This window comes from Ochotona curzoniae, unplaced genomic scaffold (genome assembly GCF_017591425.1).
Source record: "Ochotona curzoniae isolate NIBS_2020 unplaced genomic scaffold, NIBS_Ocur_1.0 contig_64, whole genome shotgun sequence".
Taxonomy (NCBI): domain Eukaryota; kingdom Metazoa; phylum Chordata; class Mammalia; order Lagomorpha; family Ochotonidae; genus Ochotona; species Ochotona curzoniae.
In genome coordinates this window covers 2,033,937-2,052,101 of record NW_024466502.1, presented here as the reverse complement: position 1 = coordinate 2,052,101, position 18,165 = coordinate 2,033,937, and the positions used below count along the sequence as shown (strand labels likewise).

General features: G+C 46.3%; 1 protein-coding gene across 1 annotated transcript in view; it reads left to right on the top strand.

Moving 5' to 3' along the window:
- Nucleotides 1-18,165, top strand: part of MYO16 (myosin XVI) — a 361,148-nt gene that overhangs the window by 238,445 nt on the left and 104,538 nt on the right. The window contains exons 25-26 of the mRNA XM_040991535.1: nucleotides 1,473-1,553; nucleotides 1,780-1,985. Of these exons, the coding sequence (XP_040847469.1) occupies nucleotides 1,473-1,553; nucleotides 1,780-1,985 (287 nt within the window). The remainder of the gene's footprint in view (nucleotides 1-1,472; nucleotides 1,554-1,779; nucleotides 1,986-18,165) is intronic.

Genomic DNA, 18,165 nt, shown 5'->3' with positions numbered 1-18,165 from the left:
AGTGTGTGTGTGTGTGTGTGTGTGAGAGAGAGAGAGAGAACGCATACACGTGTGTGTCTGCAGTTTAGAGTAGGGACGCTTTGATTTTGTTGCTGAAGAACTAAGTGATCCCCATATTCTGTCTCAGGGCGCATAATGGCGTCTTATGCCCCAGAGGCAGAGCCCGGCCTGCCCTTGCTGAGAACATCCATGTTGCCGCGGTTTCTCCTGAACCAGCCTGCCCTTTCGTTCTCACTCTCCTGGAAAATCAAGAGCAGGGAATCAGTGCACACCTCTGCACTGTGATGTTTAACCTCAATTATTCAACAGCGTGAGGCCCAGACGCCATTAGTCTTCTCCCTCAAGGACTGCAAGAGGGAGATAATTCACCATTGCTCCTCCACTCAGAAAGGGAAATTGAGTACTCCCTGTCACGGAGTGCAGATTTATTCATTATGCTTCTCCTGCCAGTGCTCCAGCCCTGAGACCCAGAGCTCTTCCCTTCCTGCTGGCCTCGTCCCTGCCCATCCAACTCAGCAGACACGGAAGTGGAATTTGAACCACTCGGCGTCAGAGCATCATGCTTGCCTTGTGTTTCTAGAGAGCAGTGATCTCAGGCCTAGCACTTGCTCTCACGCTCACCTGTCAGTTCAGGTAGTCACTTCAGCCTGCTGGAAGCCAGCAGCGAGTACCAAGTTGACAAGAATGTTTTATCACAACTTTTTCTTACACCAGGACTTTTACGGATAATGATACTGGCTCAAAGGCCAGATTGGTCCAAGTCTGCGAGTTTGTGGAAAGGGTTCATACTCCAATGAGTGAGGTCTCGCTTTGTCCCTGCTTGAGTTAATTCATTATCGTCTGCCTTTTGTTCCCATTCTGGTTGGCCTTTTCCAATTATTTTTAAAATCTCCATTAACATTTAATCTTCGTTATGTATGCTTTTTAAGGAGCCACATATAATTACTTGTTTTCAAAAGCAGTCTATAGTCAGTTCTCACAGCTGAGTAATTTACTAATCCTTTTTAGGAATTAAAGAACAAGGTCAGGCAGAAACACGAGTAAGAAAGTTTCAAATCCAAATACAGTCACTGAATTAGTGAATCTTCCAGCATCAAGTTGTACCATAGCACTGTGTATCTTCGCTGCAAAGCAAGCTCGCTCCGTTTTGTGAAGTGTGAGCGGTTAGTCATGTAACCAAAAGCAGCTGTTGAATTTGTCTTCCTGAGTGAACCACAGGTGTGCTTGTTCTCAGATCATGATGGGAGCAGGTGGTGGCAGGCGTGGTTGATTCGGTGGTTGTGTATTTGGAAGGGTAGCAGGTGCCATCTCACAGGGCTGTCCAATCATCATGTAGTACTGCTTTTTTATCATTACTGCTGCTTTTTTCCTGAACTAAAATCTACTAAAATTAATTCACTGGTTCTTTTTGCTCCTTCCTTCCCTTCACCCTCTGTCTTCCCCTCTGACTACCCATCTTGCTTTCGTCACAGTCACTTAAAAGGAAAGGAACATCTGCTCTTGTGCAGAGACTGGGAAGAGGAGGCCCCAGCACGTCAGCGTCACAGCTCAGGGTGAGTGAAGTTTTAGATTCTGCCGACTTTGGAAAGTCTCCACAGATTTATTGCTCCATTGTTGGGAGCTTGAGCACCTTCAAAAGTGGGCACACCCACACACAGTGAGTGAAAGTGTAATACACCGGGCTAGCGGGTTACAGACAGGGATTTCTAGCTGAGCAAAGCCTGCTTGCCACGTTGGTGCTTCGTTGGGAGAGTCATTGCGTTTTACTTCTCTCCTTAGAAGTCGCTGGTGGATATTATTGGAAAACTCCAGTCGTGCACGCCACACTTTATCCATTGCATCAAGCCCAATAGCTCCAAGCTGCCACATACGTTTGATAACGTCTACGTGTCTGCCCAGCTCCAGTACATTGGGGTCCTGGAAGTGGTGAAGATCTTCCGATGCAGATACCCTGCTCGCCTCTCCTTCTCGGAGTTCCTGTCAAGGTCAGCTCTGCATTCCAGATCACTGTTTTGCCCACAGTTCCCTGTGCTCTGACACTACCGTGCAAGCACGTTTGCCCTTAGTATTTGTCTGTTTTGAGTCAACCAACTATTTGGGGAATCAAGGAAAGCACTACTGGCAAAGCTTAGATGAAAGATCATTAAACTTTTTTGAGCCAGTTTCTCAGAGCCTATTTTTACACTCCCTTAACTTTATAAATTTCCTTGACCTGATAGATTTATAAAATTATTACCTATAAAATTTACAGGAATGCATTTATCATCTAAATGAAGAGTAAATATGTGAACAGATGTAAGAAAAAGCACATGTATATTTTTCTTCTCTATAGCTATAAACAAAATATTTTGCACGTGAGGAGCTGGCAAGTTACACTCATGCATCAAATGCAGCTCACAACATATTTTTGTGAGTAAAGTTTTATTAGAGCATAACCACGAACACGTTCTTTGAGGCTCCCTTCGTGTGGCAGTGGTTACGGAGAATATGCCACACTGCTGAATGTCTGCAAAATATTCGTTTGCCCCATTAGAGAAGAAGCTTGCTGACTCTGCTTTCATACAAATTCAGCCAAGAACCATGTGGTGCACAGGGAGGGCTGGCGCTGCCAGGACACGTGCACACGCCGCAGCTTCCTGCCCGCGAGGTCTGACCTCTCGCCTGCAGTGCTGGATCCCATGGTCTGCAGGGAGCACCCGTTCGCCCAAAGCGGCATGTGTGTGTGTGCCTTGATGGACTTGGAGGCTTAGTCTAGTGTGTCTGATATGAGGAATGCTAGTCAGGCGGTGAGTTGCTGGACGTTAATATTCGCTGTGGACCAGGCTGCCGTGGGACGCTGCAGCGGCTCTGCGTGGTGTCTCATGTCTGTATTGATGTCACTGCACTGCTCCGGATGTCTGGGCTGGGCACAGTGTTGCCACTGCCCCCAGGGGAGCCAGGTAGAGACAGTTTTTCAATGAAGTATTGATTTGGAGAAAATACTGTAAAGGTATGTTCAGCCATTAAAACAGCAGTAATGTGGATAGTCAACCAGAAAGCGAGAAGGGTATTGGTAATTCTGTAGAAAATAAGATGGAAGTTTAAAATGGTATGACTATAAAATATCATCTACCTTATGACCAAAAATCTTAACATTTGTTGCTAAAGTTAATCAGACTGCAACATGTAGAAAAATCTGTTTGGAAAGCTATATATCTAAAGAAGACTCTAAACTTGCTGTTGTCTCATCCAGAAAAACAAAATAAATCAAAATACGTGAATCACTAAATTTGCAACATTTAGTTCAGAACTAAGGGTATATTTAAACTATAAAATTCTGTTTTATGACATTTGTGTTTTCTAGAAGAAAATAGTAGCAGGTGCTTATTATTCATTCTGGTCAACTTTGTGAAAGCACCCTGAAGACAGGGCTGTGTCGAGTTCAGTGTCGTGCCGTCTCGGGATTGCGCGTCCTCAGCACGCACAGCAGAGCCTCAAGCTCGTGGAGAAGTGACTGTTCTGCCTTCGGAGTATCTGTTTCCAGTAGACAAGATACTTGTGTTTACAAACTAAAAGTACTTATAAACCAGAGCTTGGGCATGCTGTCTCTTAATTTATAGGAATGGCTGCCATGTTGAGCATTATAGAGGGACAAATTAAACTGGGAGGCAAGAATTAATTGTGTGGGTTGTTTTGATGGGAGATGTGAGGTCAGTCAGCAGTGACTGCGTGGTCAGGGCCTTTGGGTAAGAGCCGTTCTGCCCTGCCTGTCTCTGTCCCCTTGGTGCCAGTACATTCATAATCTTGAAGGATGTTTGCCAGTTAGTGGAGTGTCTTTCTTCCATTACAAATTATGTATTAAAAACCAGCCTTCCCTGCTTTTAAGAAAGTGTAATCTTTGTGCTCATGAACTTAAAACCTACCAGTATATCCGTTTATAATAATACATTCCCAAACCTACCCTGGAGCACCAGAATGGTAATACAGGAGCGTGGATCCCAAGGAGCCCCTGGCTAGAACCTCCATGTCTGATTTCATGGGAAGCAGGATTAGGTCGACTGCCTTGGGCTCAGGGGTAAGGTAAGGTGCTCTGCCAGGAGCGGGAGGTCCTGGAGCAGCCCAGGCCTTGGTCACTTGTGGTTTGGTTAGCAGTTTAACCCCTTTGCAAGCGCTGCCCAGATAAGCAGTTCCCCAGGATCAGTGCCCACCAGACTCACAGAAGGCACTTGCCAGTGCAGTGTCCAGAACTTCTGTCAGTAAGTACAGGTGAGGCCTGCAGAGAGCATGCCTCCAGGAGCATCCAGGTGAGGTGGGAGGTGCTAGTGCAGGGTGCATGGCCCCTGGAGAACCTCCAGGCACCAGTGCAGGGTGCATGGCCCCTGGAGAGCCTCCAGGCACCAGTGCAGGGTGCATGGCCCCCGGAGAGCCTCCAGCCACTTTGGAACAACAATGCTTCGCTTTGTTTCCACCCAGCCCAGCACTGAAAGTACAGCAAAGCCTAGACAAGCCAAGTGGACTTGCAGAGAACATAAAACCCCCAGGTGGTTCCCGCAAAGCCTTTGGGAGTTTCATGAATCTGCAGCAAGCAGTTGTCCCGGTGGCCTGCTCCCCCAGAAGAGGGTGAGGAGTGTGACTGCGTATACAGTGCTCTAAATCATCATGGTTACAAAGTGTGTTTTTACCCTTTTGTATTAGTAATATATTGTGTTAGGACTGAACTTTGTTAAGCAACCTTTGTTGACATATGCAGATAATAGCTTAAAATCAGATACAGTTTTTCAAATGCATGCATTTCTTAATAATTTCTTCTAGGCAAGTACTACATCTTACTCACGATGTTGTGCCTTGTAGATGTTTAATGAATGTCTTCAGAGTAACCCGGTGTTGGAGATTAGTGGTTGTTCAGCCAGACAGAGAGCAAAGTAATGCCTTGAAAAAGTAGGGTAAGGCTGGGAAATGATAGCCTTCAGCCATCTTTAGACTCCTGTTAACATTCCCCCACTTGAACTGAAGGCGACTTCTGGTGCCTGAGCTGCATGGGTGGCACAGGGATGACTGCGTGGGGGTTGCCACCCTCTCTCTGCAGTGAGGACAGTTTGGAGTAAATGGCAGAAGAAACCCTGAGCCAAGGGGGGTGATTGGTGTCTGGACACTCGAACGAAATCCAACCAATATGCGTTCTGTCTGGAGGGAACCTCACTGAACACTTCTAGAGCCTCCCAAAAGCTCACCACAGCATTGAGGTCATCACAGATGACTACAGAGCGTGAGAAAAAGAATCCAGTTGTCAGTTACCACAAAGGTCTCAGAACAACAACAAAAAAACAAGATGTGGTGTTTTTTCAGTTTGGAAACACTGTTTGTTGTTTCTCGAGTCCAAATGGTGATAAATCCGGGTCATGGACATTTCCTTCAGATCCCTAGGTCATAGCGATTCTGCAGACCTACACAGTGGTGTCCTGGCTGGTGTAACTGACTGTCATTCAGATTCTCGGGTGGGCAAGAGACCCCTGTGTTGACCAAAGGTGGACGTGAGCTTGTTGATTGGTTCCCCAGGTGTGTTGTTTGCAAGGCAGCTTCTGGGTGGGATGGTGAGGGTGCTAGGTCCTGCCTTCCGTGGTCAGGCTTCACAAGCCTGGTTCTGTAGGAACAGCGAGAGGGGCAACAGAACGATTACTGTGTGTCACCACAGTGCGTGATCAGATTACCCGTGGCTGCAGACTGAACCCAGGGAAGGGCTCTAATCAGGTCACTGGGGTTACATCATGTCGTAAGAGTGTCTCTGTGATGGTTAAGATCAACATCCTTGTAGGAAGAGACACCAAAATCTGTCCCATCCCTCTATGTCATTCCTCTTCTCTCTCTCTCTCTCCCTCCCTCCCTCTCTCTGTCTGTCTCTTTCTCATTCTGCCTCCTTTTTTCAGCAAGTCAAGTGTGAACAATCAGAGCTTGCAGAGCTGAGGTTCATCTCCCTTACCTGTGACCTTGTGCTGCAGTCTGGAAGTAGCCCATCTAACCATGCGCCACTCTTGTTCCATTCAGGGTTAGCGATGGCGCAGTTCTAGGATATAACTCATGTTGTGTCCAAGGGGAAAAGGGAAATGAGTGACCAAACACACAACAAAAAGTCAGATTTGTCGACCTCTAGACCAAGAGCTGTTCCTGTGTATCACACCAGTCAAAAACAAACTGACATGAAACAGCAGTTTAAATGACTCCGGTTCTGTGAGTGGACTGGAGCTACGGAGGAACGATTTTGCTTGACATCTACTCTGCAGCTGCAGCCAGATAGCTGGGGAGATTGGTTTTGCTAAGACCTGGCTGGGCTGGGAACATGCAGCTGTTTCTTCACTGCTGTGTTTGGTGCCATCCGCCTATGGCCTCGTCTCTCGAGCAGAATTTCCCAGACTTCTATCCGTTGAGTCAAGGTTCCAAGACATAGAACACTGCCCTACCCGCTGGTCAGAGCAGTGCAGATCGTTTCCAATGGAGGGAATCAATACTGTGTCACAGGCTCTTCCTTGCAAAGAGCATGCCTATCTGGGGACTGTGACGGTCTTCCACAGTCCCACTAAGCTTTGACTTGCTGTCACTTCCTTCTGTCTCCAGTAAGAAGAGCATGTTAGTTCAATATGTGCATATATGATTGTGCTGGAAAAATGGATCTGAGAAGTTGTTCAAGGAATGTGGTGTAGACACGTCTTGTCTGCACCAGCTATCTTCCCCAAGTTCTCTAATAGTCGGTATGCTTCTGACATTGTAATACTTTTTCTTCAGTTCAATGATCTGGAACTGGGCCAGTTCTTTTTGAAATGCCAACCTTTCTCTCCAGGATCTGGGGGAACTGTCTTGGGGGCTAACCCTGGTCATGGGTGGCAGGCTCCAAGGGGCCATACCCCTTGCCCATCCAAGGGATTGTTTATGGTTGGCTGGGTGGGGGTAGGATAACCTCACAGGATGAAAAGGTTTACTCTTCAATGAGATAGACAATGAGATACAGGGTGCTTGCCTCATCAGAGCAGCAAGATGTTTGGCACAGAAGAGCCTGGGAGCTGTGTCTTCGGTTTGTTATTAGATGAAATCTCTCTTGGAAATAGTCTAGGAATCATTTGGCTTGCTAAAAGGACACAGCTACAAAAGGCATGTGTTAAATTGTGCATGGGGAGGTGGATAAAAGAAGGCACGTTTGAGTGTTTTTGGATTAAAATTGTCCAGAGGAGCTGATCTCACCAGGCATTTGTGGTCTCCTGAAAATTTCCTGGGATGCTAGCGATGCCATGACTGTCAAGAAGTCTTCACAATGAGTGTGAGTTAGGAAGTCCAGATGCTAAACACCCTAAGAGCTTTCATTGGCAAAGGCTGCGTTTTATTCCAGGTGATTCTGCTACATCCAACCTTTCAGCTGAATCTCTTCAGGGGGGTTGACTGATTGCATAAGAGTTCATGAGGTTTGAAAATACAAAGGGTCTGAAAGATTTTTTAATGAAATGTAAAATACTAGGGAGAAGCTTAAATCATAGTTAGAAGTCATATCAACTTAACTAAGTACATCTTTATTTGGAATTTGCTGTACTACTCAGTGGGTCATAAGAACCGTCTACTCCATCCCAGTGATGTGAGCCATTTTCTGTAATGGACAAAACTGCAAGAGTTTAGACTCCCCGACTCTGTGGTCTCTAACACAGCTGCTCAGCTCAGCTCTTGAAGCAGAAAGTGTCGTATGCGACTCTGAAGAGGCAGGCAGGTGGTGATCACATAAGCCGGCGTAGTTAAAGGTGGGTGCTTTGGGCTCAGTGGGACGCAATACAGCCCTCCTTACCTTCACATAGCATGGTGTGGGGACTGGCCCTTAGGAATAAGACACCAGGAGACTGTGATGCTCACTTTTCTGGTCTGGGCCACAGCCCAAAGTGTATGTTATCGGGTGAAGTGACTCCCATGAAAGCCACCAGCCATTCCTCCCTCATCCATTTCTTCAGGTTTTCTTCATTGACTCTTGTTTTATATATAGGCTTTATTCAGCCAGAATGCCAGTGTGAGTTGGGGATGACCATCCTGGAGACCGTCACCCCTGGAGACCGTCACCCCTGGTGACCGTCACCCCTGGAGACCATCGGGACTGTCCGGTGCCCCAGGGCTTTGAGCTCCGACTCCTGCACCCACTGTACTATTACTGCTGGAGGCAGCATGGGGCAAATGTTCCGACGGGGTTCAGTTAGGCAACCCTAGTAGTGGCTGTGTCTGCTATTTCATCTTGCCCTAAAGGACATTCATTAGTGCTGTGCATTGTGCTAACTGCTTCATGCCATGATCTCATTTAATCCTCATTACACTCCCAGGAGGTTTGTAATTACCCCACACCTGTTTCGCAGTGAACTCTTGGTGTTTGGATGTCATTACCACCCCGGACGGTAGCTTTGGAATGACTAGAGCAGCGCTGTGATATCCCAGGGCGCAGAAGTTCCTGGAGATTTCTAGAACACAGTTTGGGTGTTGCACTCTGATTATCATTATGCTGTTTCCTGGGAAGCACCCCAGGTGATGTTGCCAAGCTCTTCATGCTTGTGGCCTCTCGTACACAGTGGTCACACAGGGCTGGAGATGGCAAGCAGGCTGGGTCAGTCACGGCCTCTGAAAGACTAAAGATGGAGAACTGCAATTTTGCTTTTAGAACTATGTGGGAAATGAAAGCACATATTGAATTACTTCCTAGTAACTTTGGGAGGAAAACACACCCCAACTGGCCAATCCAAATAATTTAAAACAAATATTCAAGCATTCAGTACAATGCACATGAAACCAGGGTGATTATTGTTGTTCTAGGAAAGTAGACCGGGACTTTGCAGCAACAATTCAATATTTTGACAGTTGCATTGCATTTTAATAGGATCATTTAGTGTCCGTAAAACAATTTCATGCCAAGATTCTGAATCTTGAAACTTGTCTTTCTGCTTGAATATTGGCCACAAGGAGGGAAAACACTCCTTCCCCCCAAAAAAACACAGTGATTAACTTGTTCTTGGGAAGTGTGAGGTTAGAGTGCCCTCCGAGCGGGCCCTACCATTTCCGTCTCTGAAGAAGTTCCTAGACTAGCCTTGCGGATCTTCTGGTGTGTGGGGATGGCAAGGACAGGGTGTGGCAGCATAATGAGGGGCCTCAGTCACACAGAATGTATTGCCCCACTCCTCCATTCTGGGATTTCCCTGTCAGATAAGCAGTATAAATTTCCACTCAAAGCCTTTTTCTTTTTTTTTTTAAGATATATTTATTTCTATTGGAAAGACGTTTTATAGAGGGGAAATTAAGAAAGGAAGATCTTCCATCCTCTGGCTCACTCCCCAAATGGCCACATGCTGGAGCTGAGCCGATCTGAAACCAGGAGCCAAGAGCCTGGAGCTTCTTCTGGGTCTCCCATGCGGGTGCAGGGGCCCCAGGCTTTGGGTCCTCCTCTACTGCTTTCCCAGGCCACAAGGAGGGAGCTGGAGGGGAAGCAGCGCAGGCAGGACACAAACCAACACTCATGTGGGATTCCGGTGTGTTCAAGGCAAGGATTTAGCCACTGAGCCATCGTGATGGGCCCCACCCAAAACTTCTATACTGGGTCATCAGTCTTTTGTCTTACTGATCCAAGGCCACTCCATAATCAAGGCTGTACCTTCATCCTCCTTCCCAAGCATTTTCCTAACCCGTTGCCCAATGCAGTGTATCAAAGATCCTGCTTTGTTAAGGAAAATGTTAAATGTTCTCATAACAGAATCCCAATAGGCCAGATATTCCTCATTTGTGACCATAGGTCTTCTATTTTAAGTCTCCAGCAAGAATGAAAGCTCAAAAATTAGTATGACTTTCAAGTGAAAAGTCCACAGCTATACAATTCTGAGGAAGTTGATTAATCAAAACTGATGAACTTGCCTTTCTGAGCTACAGCTCAGAGTTCCATATGACTGTCCCGAGTCCCCCTTTCCTTTTCATATTTGTGTGAATAAGTTAATTTGTGTCCACTCCCCTCCTCTCCTCCTTTCCTTTCCTCTTTCAGAGGGCCAACCTTGCCGGGTTTCTACAAAATACAGAAGGCTTGCTTCATTGCAGGCACTTGTACTTGAAAAGTGACTTTTGTGGCAAGTCAGTCAGGGAGTATTTATATGGTGTAGGATAAAGATGTCCAACTTAGCATAAGTTAACTTTTGAATAAAAATAGTTTCTTATGGAGGGTGGCAATGTGGGAGAAAGATGGTAGGGTGAGAAGTATCAGAATGCTACTAAATCTGTGTATATGAAATACATAAAAAGTTTCAAATCAGCTAAGAATTTGTACGATATTTCTGAATGTTTATAATCTATGAATATTTCCTAATTTATGGCAGATCTGTTTATCTGCACTATGTATTTTTATTTAGGCTCTTATCTAGCTTCACAGTTATAAAGCACTAGATAATAAGTTAGAAAGGGACTTTTAATGTGCTCAAAGTCTTGCAGAAGGATGAGGATGATGGCGTGATGCCCTGAAAACTGTGCATGTAGTGAAGGAAACAGCGGACAACGAAAGGAAGATGTGAGCAGTGGGAGTGACTGACGGTTGGCAACAGGGCCGTGTCACTGTGCAGCTCGGATCGTTACGGCACCCAAAGATCAGAGTCCCTTTCATGCACATTAACACCAGCCACGGCTCTCATCGAAATCCTGGGCTGTGGTTTAAAAGAACTTGCATTAAGTCTCCCAGAGCTAAGAAGTGGGAATGACTCTACCCATTGCATTTAGTAGAGCAGTGCTTACTTAACCATATGATACAATAAGAGTTACATCTACGCATTTGTCATACATGACAACCTACACATTATTTCAATAATGCCTTCTATAGATTTACCAGAGAAAGACTTTTTAAGGGATGGATGTTTTAATGTTTAAAAACATGGGATAATCAAAAATCAACTGGTGTTTCCCAGCGGGAGGTATTCCTGGGCAAGTATGCCTGCAGGTAATCCATTGTCTTTGTCCAACACACAGCATTGCCAAGAACAATACTGTAATCAATGCCGTAGTTCCCTACTAAATAGTCAGCACCTAGTTACATGCTTTTCTGTGTCAACTTCTGACTCGTTGTTATTTGATCATTATTCTCAGTAAAGCATACCCCTTCTGTATACACACCTCATCCAGTACGCTTAATTGAGGAAGATTTCAGCTTGAAGCAGTTTCTCAGTCTTGTTTGTGGTGTTCTTGTTTCCTGGCTCATCAGCTTCCCAAGGAGGCTGATCCTTTTCGTAAACACAGTACACGTTCTCCAAGAGCAGTTCATTTCTTCCTCTCTGTGATATCATTCATCTCGGAAGTGTGGTGCTGGAGATGGCTGTACATCCCAGGTCTTTGTTCCTGGAGTCAGGTTCAGTCTTCCCTTGACACCCAGATTATCCATTCACCATCTCATCTGGCGGCACGTGAATGGTTAGACAAGGATTTCATTTCAGATTATGTGTCCGGCACTTTTCAGCGGCCCTGGTGCAAGGCCAGTGCTCATGGTTTTCTTGTTGTTCTTCAAAGAGTGCATACCGTTTTCAAATCCATGTCGGGCACTTTCTGGTGACTCTTCTGCTTTCTTGTGCAGCTGCTGCTGAGTGGAATCTGGACGTTTAGCACACACGCGCATGCTCTGCGACAGATTTCTCTGGGTCAGAGCCCGGTGAGCATGGCTGCCCAGTAGGCTCCACCGGGTGTTTGTTCAAAGTTTGGATGGCGGGTCGGAGCCTGGGACCTGGGGGCGCTGCTGATAGGGCTCAGCGTGTCTCACAGAAGCGACAGAGTTGAAGGCTGCCAAAATGATTTCTCTCAAGGTGGTCACGGCTTCACTAGGCCGTAATTTAAAAGGTTTTCTCTTCTCTTTGTTCCCTTTTCCACTTATCTTTCCTTTATCCTTCCACAACATTTAGAAATCATCTACTCTGTAAAATGAATTCTGAGCTACTTTGGCTGAATGCCGCATGGCTTTTGTAAACAACACAAAAATATACAAGTCTATTATTTTTGAAAGATGAGCTTCAGTTTCTGCTTGATTTCTCCTCAATTATTGTCGAGCATTGATGTTGAGTTCTGTGGAAAGTCAAGCTAATCTTCATATCCTGGTGTGGAGTCTAAAATTGGTGATCAACATTCAGATTACTCAAAAGTAAAAGAAAACATAAATTATTTCATTCAACGGGCCATTTGAATCTCTGTCCTCTCCCCAGTGATAAGAGGCGTCCAAGCAGGAAAATATTACAGGGATACATATTTTCGTATGCTTTTTGCCAGTCCATATGCAGGGACAGATGTTGCAAATTCATTTTAAGACATGAACTATCTGTGAAAAGGTTTCAAGCACAATGACCAAATAGCATGCACTGGTTTTGCTAGATTTCAATGTGCCCTGTTGAGACTAAAAATATAGGAATGGGCGCTGTGGCACAGTGCCCTAAGCTGCCAGTTGAATACCTGAGTCCTGTGTCAGTGTTGAATCCAGTCGTGGCTACAGATGCAGCTTCCTGCTCATGTGCCTGTGAACACATCAGGTGATAGACCAAGCGCCTGGGTTCCAGCACCCACGTACAACAAGGCCGAGTTCTGATTCCTGGCTTTGGCCGGCCCGGCTCTGTGTGTCACAGGCATTTGGAAATGATCCTGTAGAACTCTCTCTTCTACCCTCTCCCTCTGCCCTGCCAACAAATAAATGATTTTACAAATATAACATTAACAAATAAAAATGACTAATATTTTGGAGACTTGACTGTTGAACAAACACTGTGAAACCAAATGTTACATAATGCAAATTCATGGGTGTTACTTTATATCACCTATGTTCATTTTAGTTCAATGTATGCATGCATTTATTTTTCTGTTTTTACTTCAGGACAGTTTTTAAATTCCAAAAGACAAATCATGGCATTGTACCATGAGGATCCACGCTCCCGACTCGTTTAAGTGTTTGTCATAATTTGCAAGCCACACCCAATGGCCCCTGTGCTTTTTGCCAAACTCCCTCTGCCCTCTCCTCTTCCAGTTTCTGGAAAGATTATTTTAGAGCAGCTGTCAATTCAAAGCGGAACTGAGGGGAAGAGCCAAAGGTTTCCCATGGCTCCCTGCATCCCTCGTCTGAGGTCTCCCCACTCTGTAGAGAGCAGGTCTGTTGTGTCTGTTACAGCTCCTAGACCCACATGGACACATCGTCACCATCTGGACTTGGTGGTCACAGTAGGGTCAGTTGTGTCTAGTAACAGTTTGAGCAATAGTGAAATAGAGCATTTCAGCTGGACGTATTTTTTCTAGTATTTCAAGGCCTCGCCCCTCTGCCCTGCCATTTTTCCAGTAAATCAACTGTCATTATTTGATGAGAATGAAAGTGAGGAGAGACTAACCTTCTCATTCTTTGTTTCCTTCCACCAATGCCTGCAGTGGCCTGGCCTGGGCCAGCTGAGCCTAGGCCAGGGGCCAGGTCTCTCCTGGGAGTCACGGGGCCCCTGCAGTGGCCAGGCGTGGGTACTGCATGAATTACCACCTCCCGCTGCTGCCCCCAGGTATGCACTAGCAGGAAGTTGGAATCAAAAGCCAGGAACAGTGATTGAACTTGGATTGTTTGATATGGGAGGCAGGTTCTTTAACTGTGAGGTCCCTCCCCTTGAAAGGTTTTTTCGCTCCTGCTGTCTGTCATGAGCGCTTCTGTGAAATATCAGTTCCACGGTATTCAAGCTTTCTGAGTCTTCTTCCTGCATGCCCGTTGGCAGCTGTCCTCTGCTGTCCTCAGCTGTACTGGTTTGGTTTTTATTCCCCTATAATGTCCAGCATTCTATAATCTAATCTAATGTGTTTTTTGTTTCACTCAGAGCTTTTTTTTTCTTTTTTTTCATTTCTAGGTCAATTTAGACCATTTAAAAATTCTTGTCTTTACTGTATTTTGTTTTTTATCAAGTATCTATTCATCAACCAGTTCCGTTATTGCTGTCATTCCTGGGTCCATGAAATGATGGCTTCTTTACAGGTTGCTTTTGCTTGCCTCGTGGTATGCAGTGGATATGGCTTTGCCAGGGTGTCTGCATTTAAGTCTCTCTAGAGAGTTTCTTGAATTTGTTCTGGGAAACAAGGTAGTTTGTTGCTATCAATCCTTGTTAGGTGGATCCAGAGTGCTTCAGGGCCCACTGCCTCCAAGCTAGTGGTGCACAGCAGTGTACCGTCCATCCAGCACCCAGGGATGATGGAGTCTCATGCTGCTGATAGGCGCATTGTCACTGGTAACCTGGCTTTGCCTGGATGCGGTTTCCGTAATGCACATGGGGTGTGTTTCCTGGGGCTCAGGTGGTTCATCCAAGTGCGTTTGCTTAGCCGTGTTCTTCTGGAATCTTCTGCCTGAGGACATTCTCTTCTCTGATTCTCTGCCTGATGAACTCCAGTCCCTTGGCATCCTCGTCCCATAGTGTCGGCTCCTCTAGCCAGACATGACCAGTCTCACTGGACTCTTCCTTCCATGCCGTAGCCTGCAAACTGCCCTTGCCCCCGGCATTGTGCAGGGCCAGGTAGGGGCTTCGTGCCTTCATTTTCTGTCCCTCAGACTTAATGGTCTGGTGTCCATGTCTTGAGGCCCATGGCCTCACAGATCAGCAATTTTAAGTAGTATCCAGCTGGAAGATAAATACAGTCGTTTTTGTTCTATATGGACTGGAAACAGAAATGTGTAAATTTATTTGCACATTGGTTTCTACTCGTTGCACTGCCTTGCTAGCACGCTGTAATGGAGATCCTTACAAAGAGAGCTCGCTGCAGGGATGGGATCGTTTGAACAGAGACACAGAGAGCTGCCATCTACTGATCCAACTCCACAAGTGCCCACAGCAGCTGGAGCTGAGCCAAGCCCAATCCAGCATCTGGGAATGTAGGTGGCAAAGACCCAAGCACCTGAGCTTTCAGCATGCCTTCCAAAGTCTGTGTTAGCAAGAAGCCAGAGTTAAGAGCCAGAGGCTTATGGCAAACCCAGGCACTGCAGTGTGGGACATGGGTGCCTGACTCATTTCTCTAACATCCACCAGGAACTCTGGCCACTTTTTAAGATAAGTTTTTACAAGGTAGACGAAGAAACACTTTTCTGATTTGATTATTTGGATCATGCATACCAACATTTCCTAAACAGACTTATATCTGTACAAAAATTAGCATAGAGCAGCTGGCATTTTATAAAATGATGGTACTAGACATGAGTTTTGGGTAGGAAGTGGAGGCGAAGACTATATTTGTTTGGGCGTGCATGAGTTTTAATTAAGTTAAAATTAAGCGTGCCAGAACTTGGCCAGGAAGCTGGCGATTCTCCTTGGGATTGTCAGGGAAACCTTGGGCCGGGCTCTGCTGCCACCTGGTCAGCACTCGGCACTGCCTGCTGAGCGCGGGCTCTCTGCCCCCGTGTCCTGGGTCAGATCACGTGCCACCTGCCCTGCCACATTAGATGGAGCGGGAATCAGAAAACATCCCCCCTTCTTACTGATGGTCCAGCAAGGTTTGGAAACCCTGCTGTATTAAGGGGGCCTTAAGGTGCTTCAGGCTCTGTGAACGAAAGGCTTGGGACTCTGCCTTGAGCTAAGTCCCTTCCCCGCGTGCTTGTTTCCTAGGCCTGCAGGTGTTGGCATTGCCATTTATCAGCATGTGTCAGTTTAGGAATAAGGCTCCAAAAATTAAGAAGTGAGCAGATGCTCTGGCCTTTCTAACATGCCATTGCCGCATAATTACGGTGATCAGGTAATTACGTATAAACTCTCACTAGCAGTACTTGATCTTTTTTAAACAAACAAACAAAATTCCTTGTAAGGCAGGCCCCGTGAGGTGTAAGCTTGTGGATGTACACCTAAGGGGCTTGTCAATGTCTTCTCAGCGGTCCTGCACTGTGCATGCACTTGGCGAACAACGTGACGGTGCAGGTGTGTGCTTTCTCCATTTAATTCATCAGAGCGTTTAACAAGGAGGGAGGAGGCAGTTCTGAACTAAGTCTAATACAATAATGCCGTATGGTGACATGGAAAGCCTTTCCTTCCATTGCCATGTGAGTTTATTTCCTCTCTTGTCTATCTTCTCTGAAAGGAGCTAAAAGCTCTTTGGTTCACAGACATCTATTCAGAAGTTACCTGTTGCCTGCTAGAGTAAAAGTCAGGTTCCCTCACACAGACTGATGCTGTCCCAAGTACATAAACCTCAGGCATCTCACAGCAGAACACGCAAAAACTCCCTGCATGTCCTGGGCACCCAGAAGCAGGCTGCATCCAGACATTGAAGAGGAAAGGCTACGAAGAATTCCCGAAGCTGCCTTGAGCGGCAAGAAGAAATCAGCAGGTCAGGGGTGAGAGGGTACACACCCCAGGCCTCAGGTTATCCTCAAGGCCGAGGGCAGTCAGGACACGGGCGGGGAAGGGCAACAGGAAAGCAAGTAGAAAAGAGAGAGAGAGAGAATGGGACGAGCCAGGGCACCTGGGTGGTAGGGTGGTAGGGTTCAGATCTTGGACTGCATTTTGAAGCTGATAAGCATTGAATCTTTAAACAAAGGGATGCTATGACTTGGTTTTTCTTTAAATGGGATCATCAGTGTTGGTCCAGAGGCCAATCCAGCCAGCAGCCTGTGTGAGAAGTTTCACCAGCACCTGTTCGCACCGGTGGTGTTGTTGTCTTCTGTGGTTCCTTTTTGATCTCAGAGGTTTAGCTGAGCATTTTGGAATGCTTGTTGATTTATTTATTTCAAAGGTAATTAGAGAAAGAGATCTTCCATCTTCTGATTTACACCCTAAAAGGCTACAATGACCAGGGAGCTGAGTCAGGCCACGCCAGGAAGCAGGGACTCCGTCTGGGTCTTCCATGTGGAAGTGGGTGACCGGGACACAGCAATCACGCCACTATCTGCTGCCTTCCCAGACACATCCACGTTCAGCTGGACAGGAAGCAGAGTAGCCAAGACTCAGACTCATCACAGTGACGTGATATTTGATGTAGGTGCACATGGGGGAATGGTTACATCAGAGAGACATGATGTTGGATGTAGGTGCACCTGGGGGAATGGTTACATCACAGTGACATGATGTTGGATGTAGGTGCGCATGGGGGAATGGTTACATCAGAGAGACATGATGTTGGATGTAGGTGTGCAGGGGGAATGGTTACATCACAGTGACATGATGTTGGATGTAGGTGCACATGGGGGAATGGTTACATCAGAGAGACATGATGTTGGATGTAGGTGTGCATGGGGGAATGGTTACATCACAGTGACGTGATGTTGGATGTAGGTGCGCATGGGGGAATGGTTACATCAGAGAGACATGATGTTGGATGTAGGTGCACCTGGGGGAATGGTTACATCAGAGAGACATGATGTTGGATGTAGGTGTGCATGGGCTAATGGTTACATCAGAGAGACATGATGTTGGATGTAGGTGTGCAGGGGGAATGGTTACATCACAGTGACGTGATGTTGGATGTAGGTGCGCCTGGGGGAATGGTTACATCAGGACGACGTGATGTTGGATGTAGGTGCACCTGGGGGAATGGTTACATCACAGTGACATGATGTTGGATGTAGGTGTGCATGGGGGAATGGTTACATCACAGTGACATGATGTTGGATGTAGGTGCGCATGGGGGAATGGTTACATCAGAGAGACATGATGTTGGATGTAGGTGCACCTGTGGGAATGGTTACATCACAGTGACATGATGTTGGATGTAGGTGCGCATGGGGGAATGGTTACATCAGAGAGACATGATGTTGGATGTAGGTGTGCATGGGCTAATGGTTACATCAGAGAGACATGATGTTGGATGTAGGTGTGCAGGGGGAATGGTTACATCACAGTGACATGATGTTGGATGTAGGTGCGCCTGGGGGAATGGTTACATCAGGACGACGTGATGTTGGATGTAGGTGTGCATGGGGGAATGGTTACATCAGCTTGTGTCTGTGTGCTTTCCCTCACATACTCATCTTTTTGAATGAGAACACAAAATCCACTTCCTTGGTAATTCCCAATGTACACATACACATGCGATTCATGCAGACGTATGTACAATATATTATTTCCTGTGGCCACCATGGCATACAAAAGTTCTCTCAACCCTATTCCTTGTCCAGCTGAAATTCTGCATTGCTCAACCATCATTTCCCCAATGTCCTTTCCCCTCAGCCTCTTGCAGCCG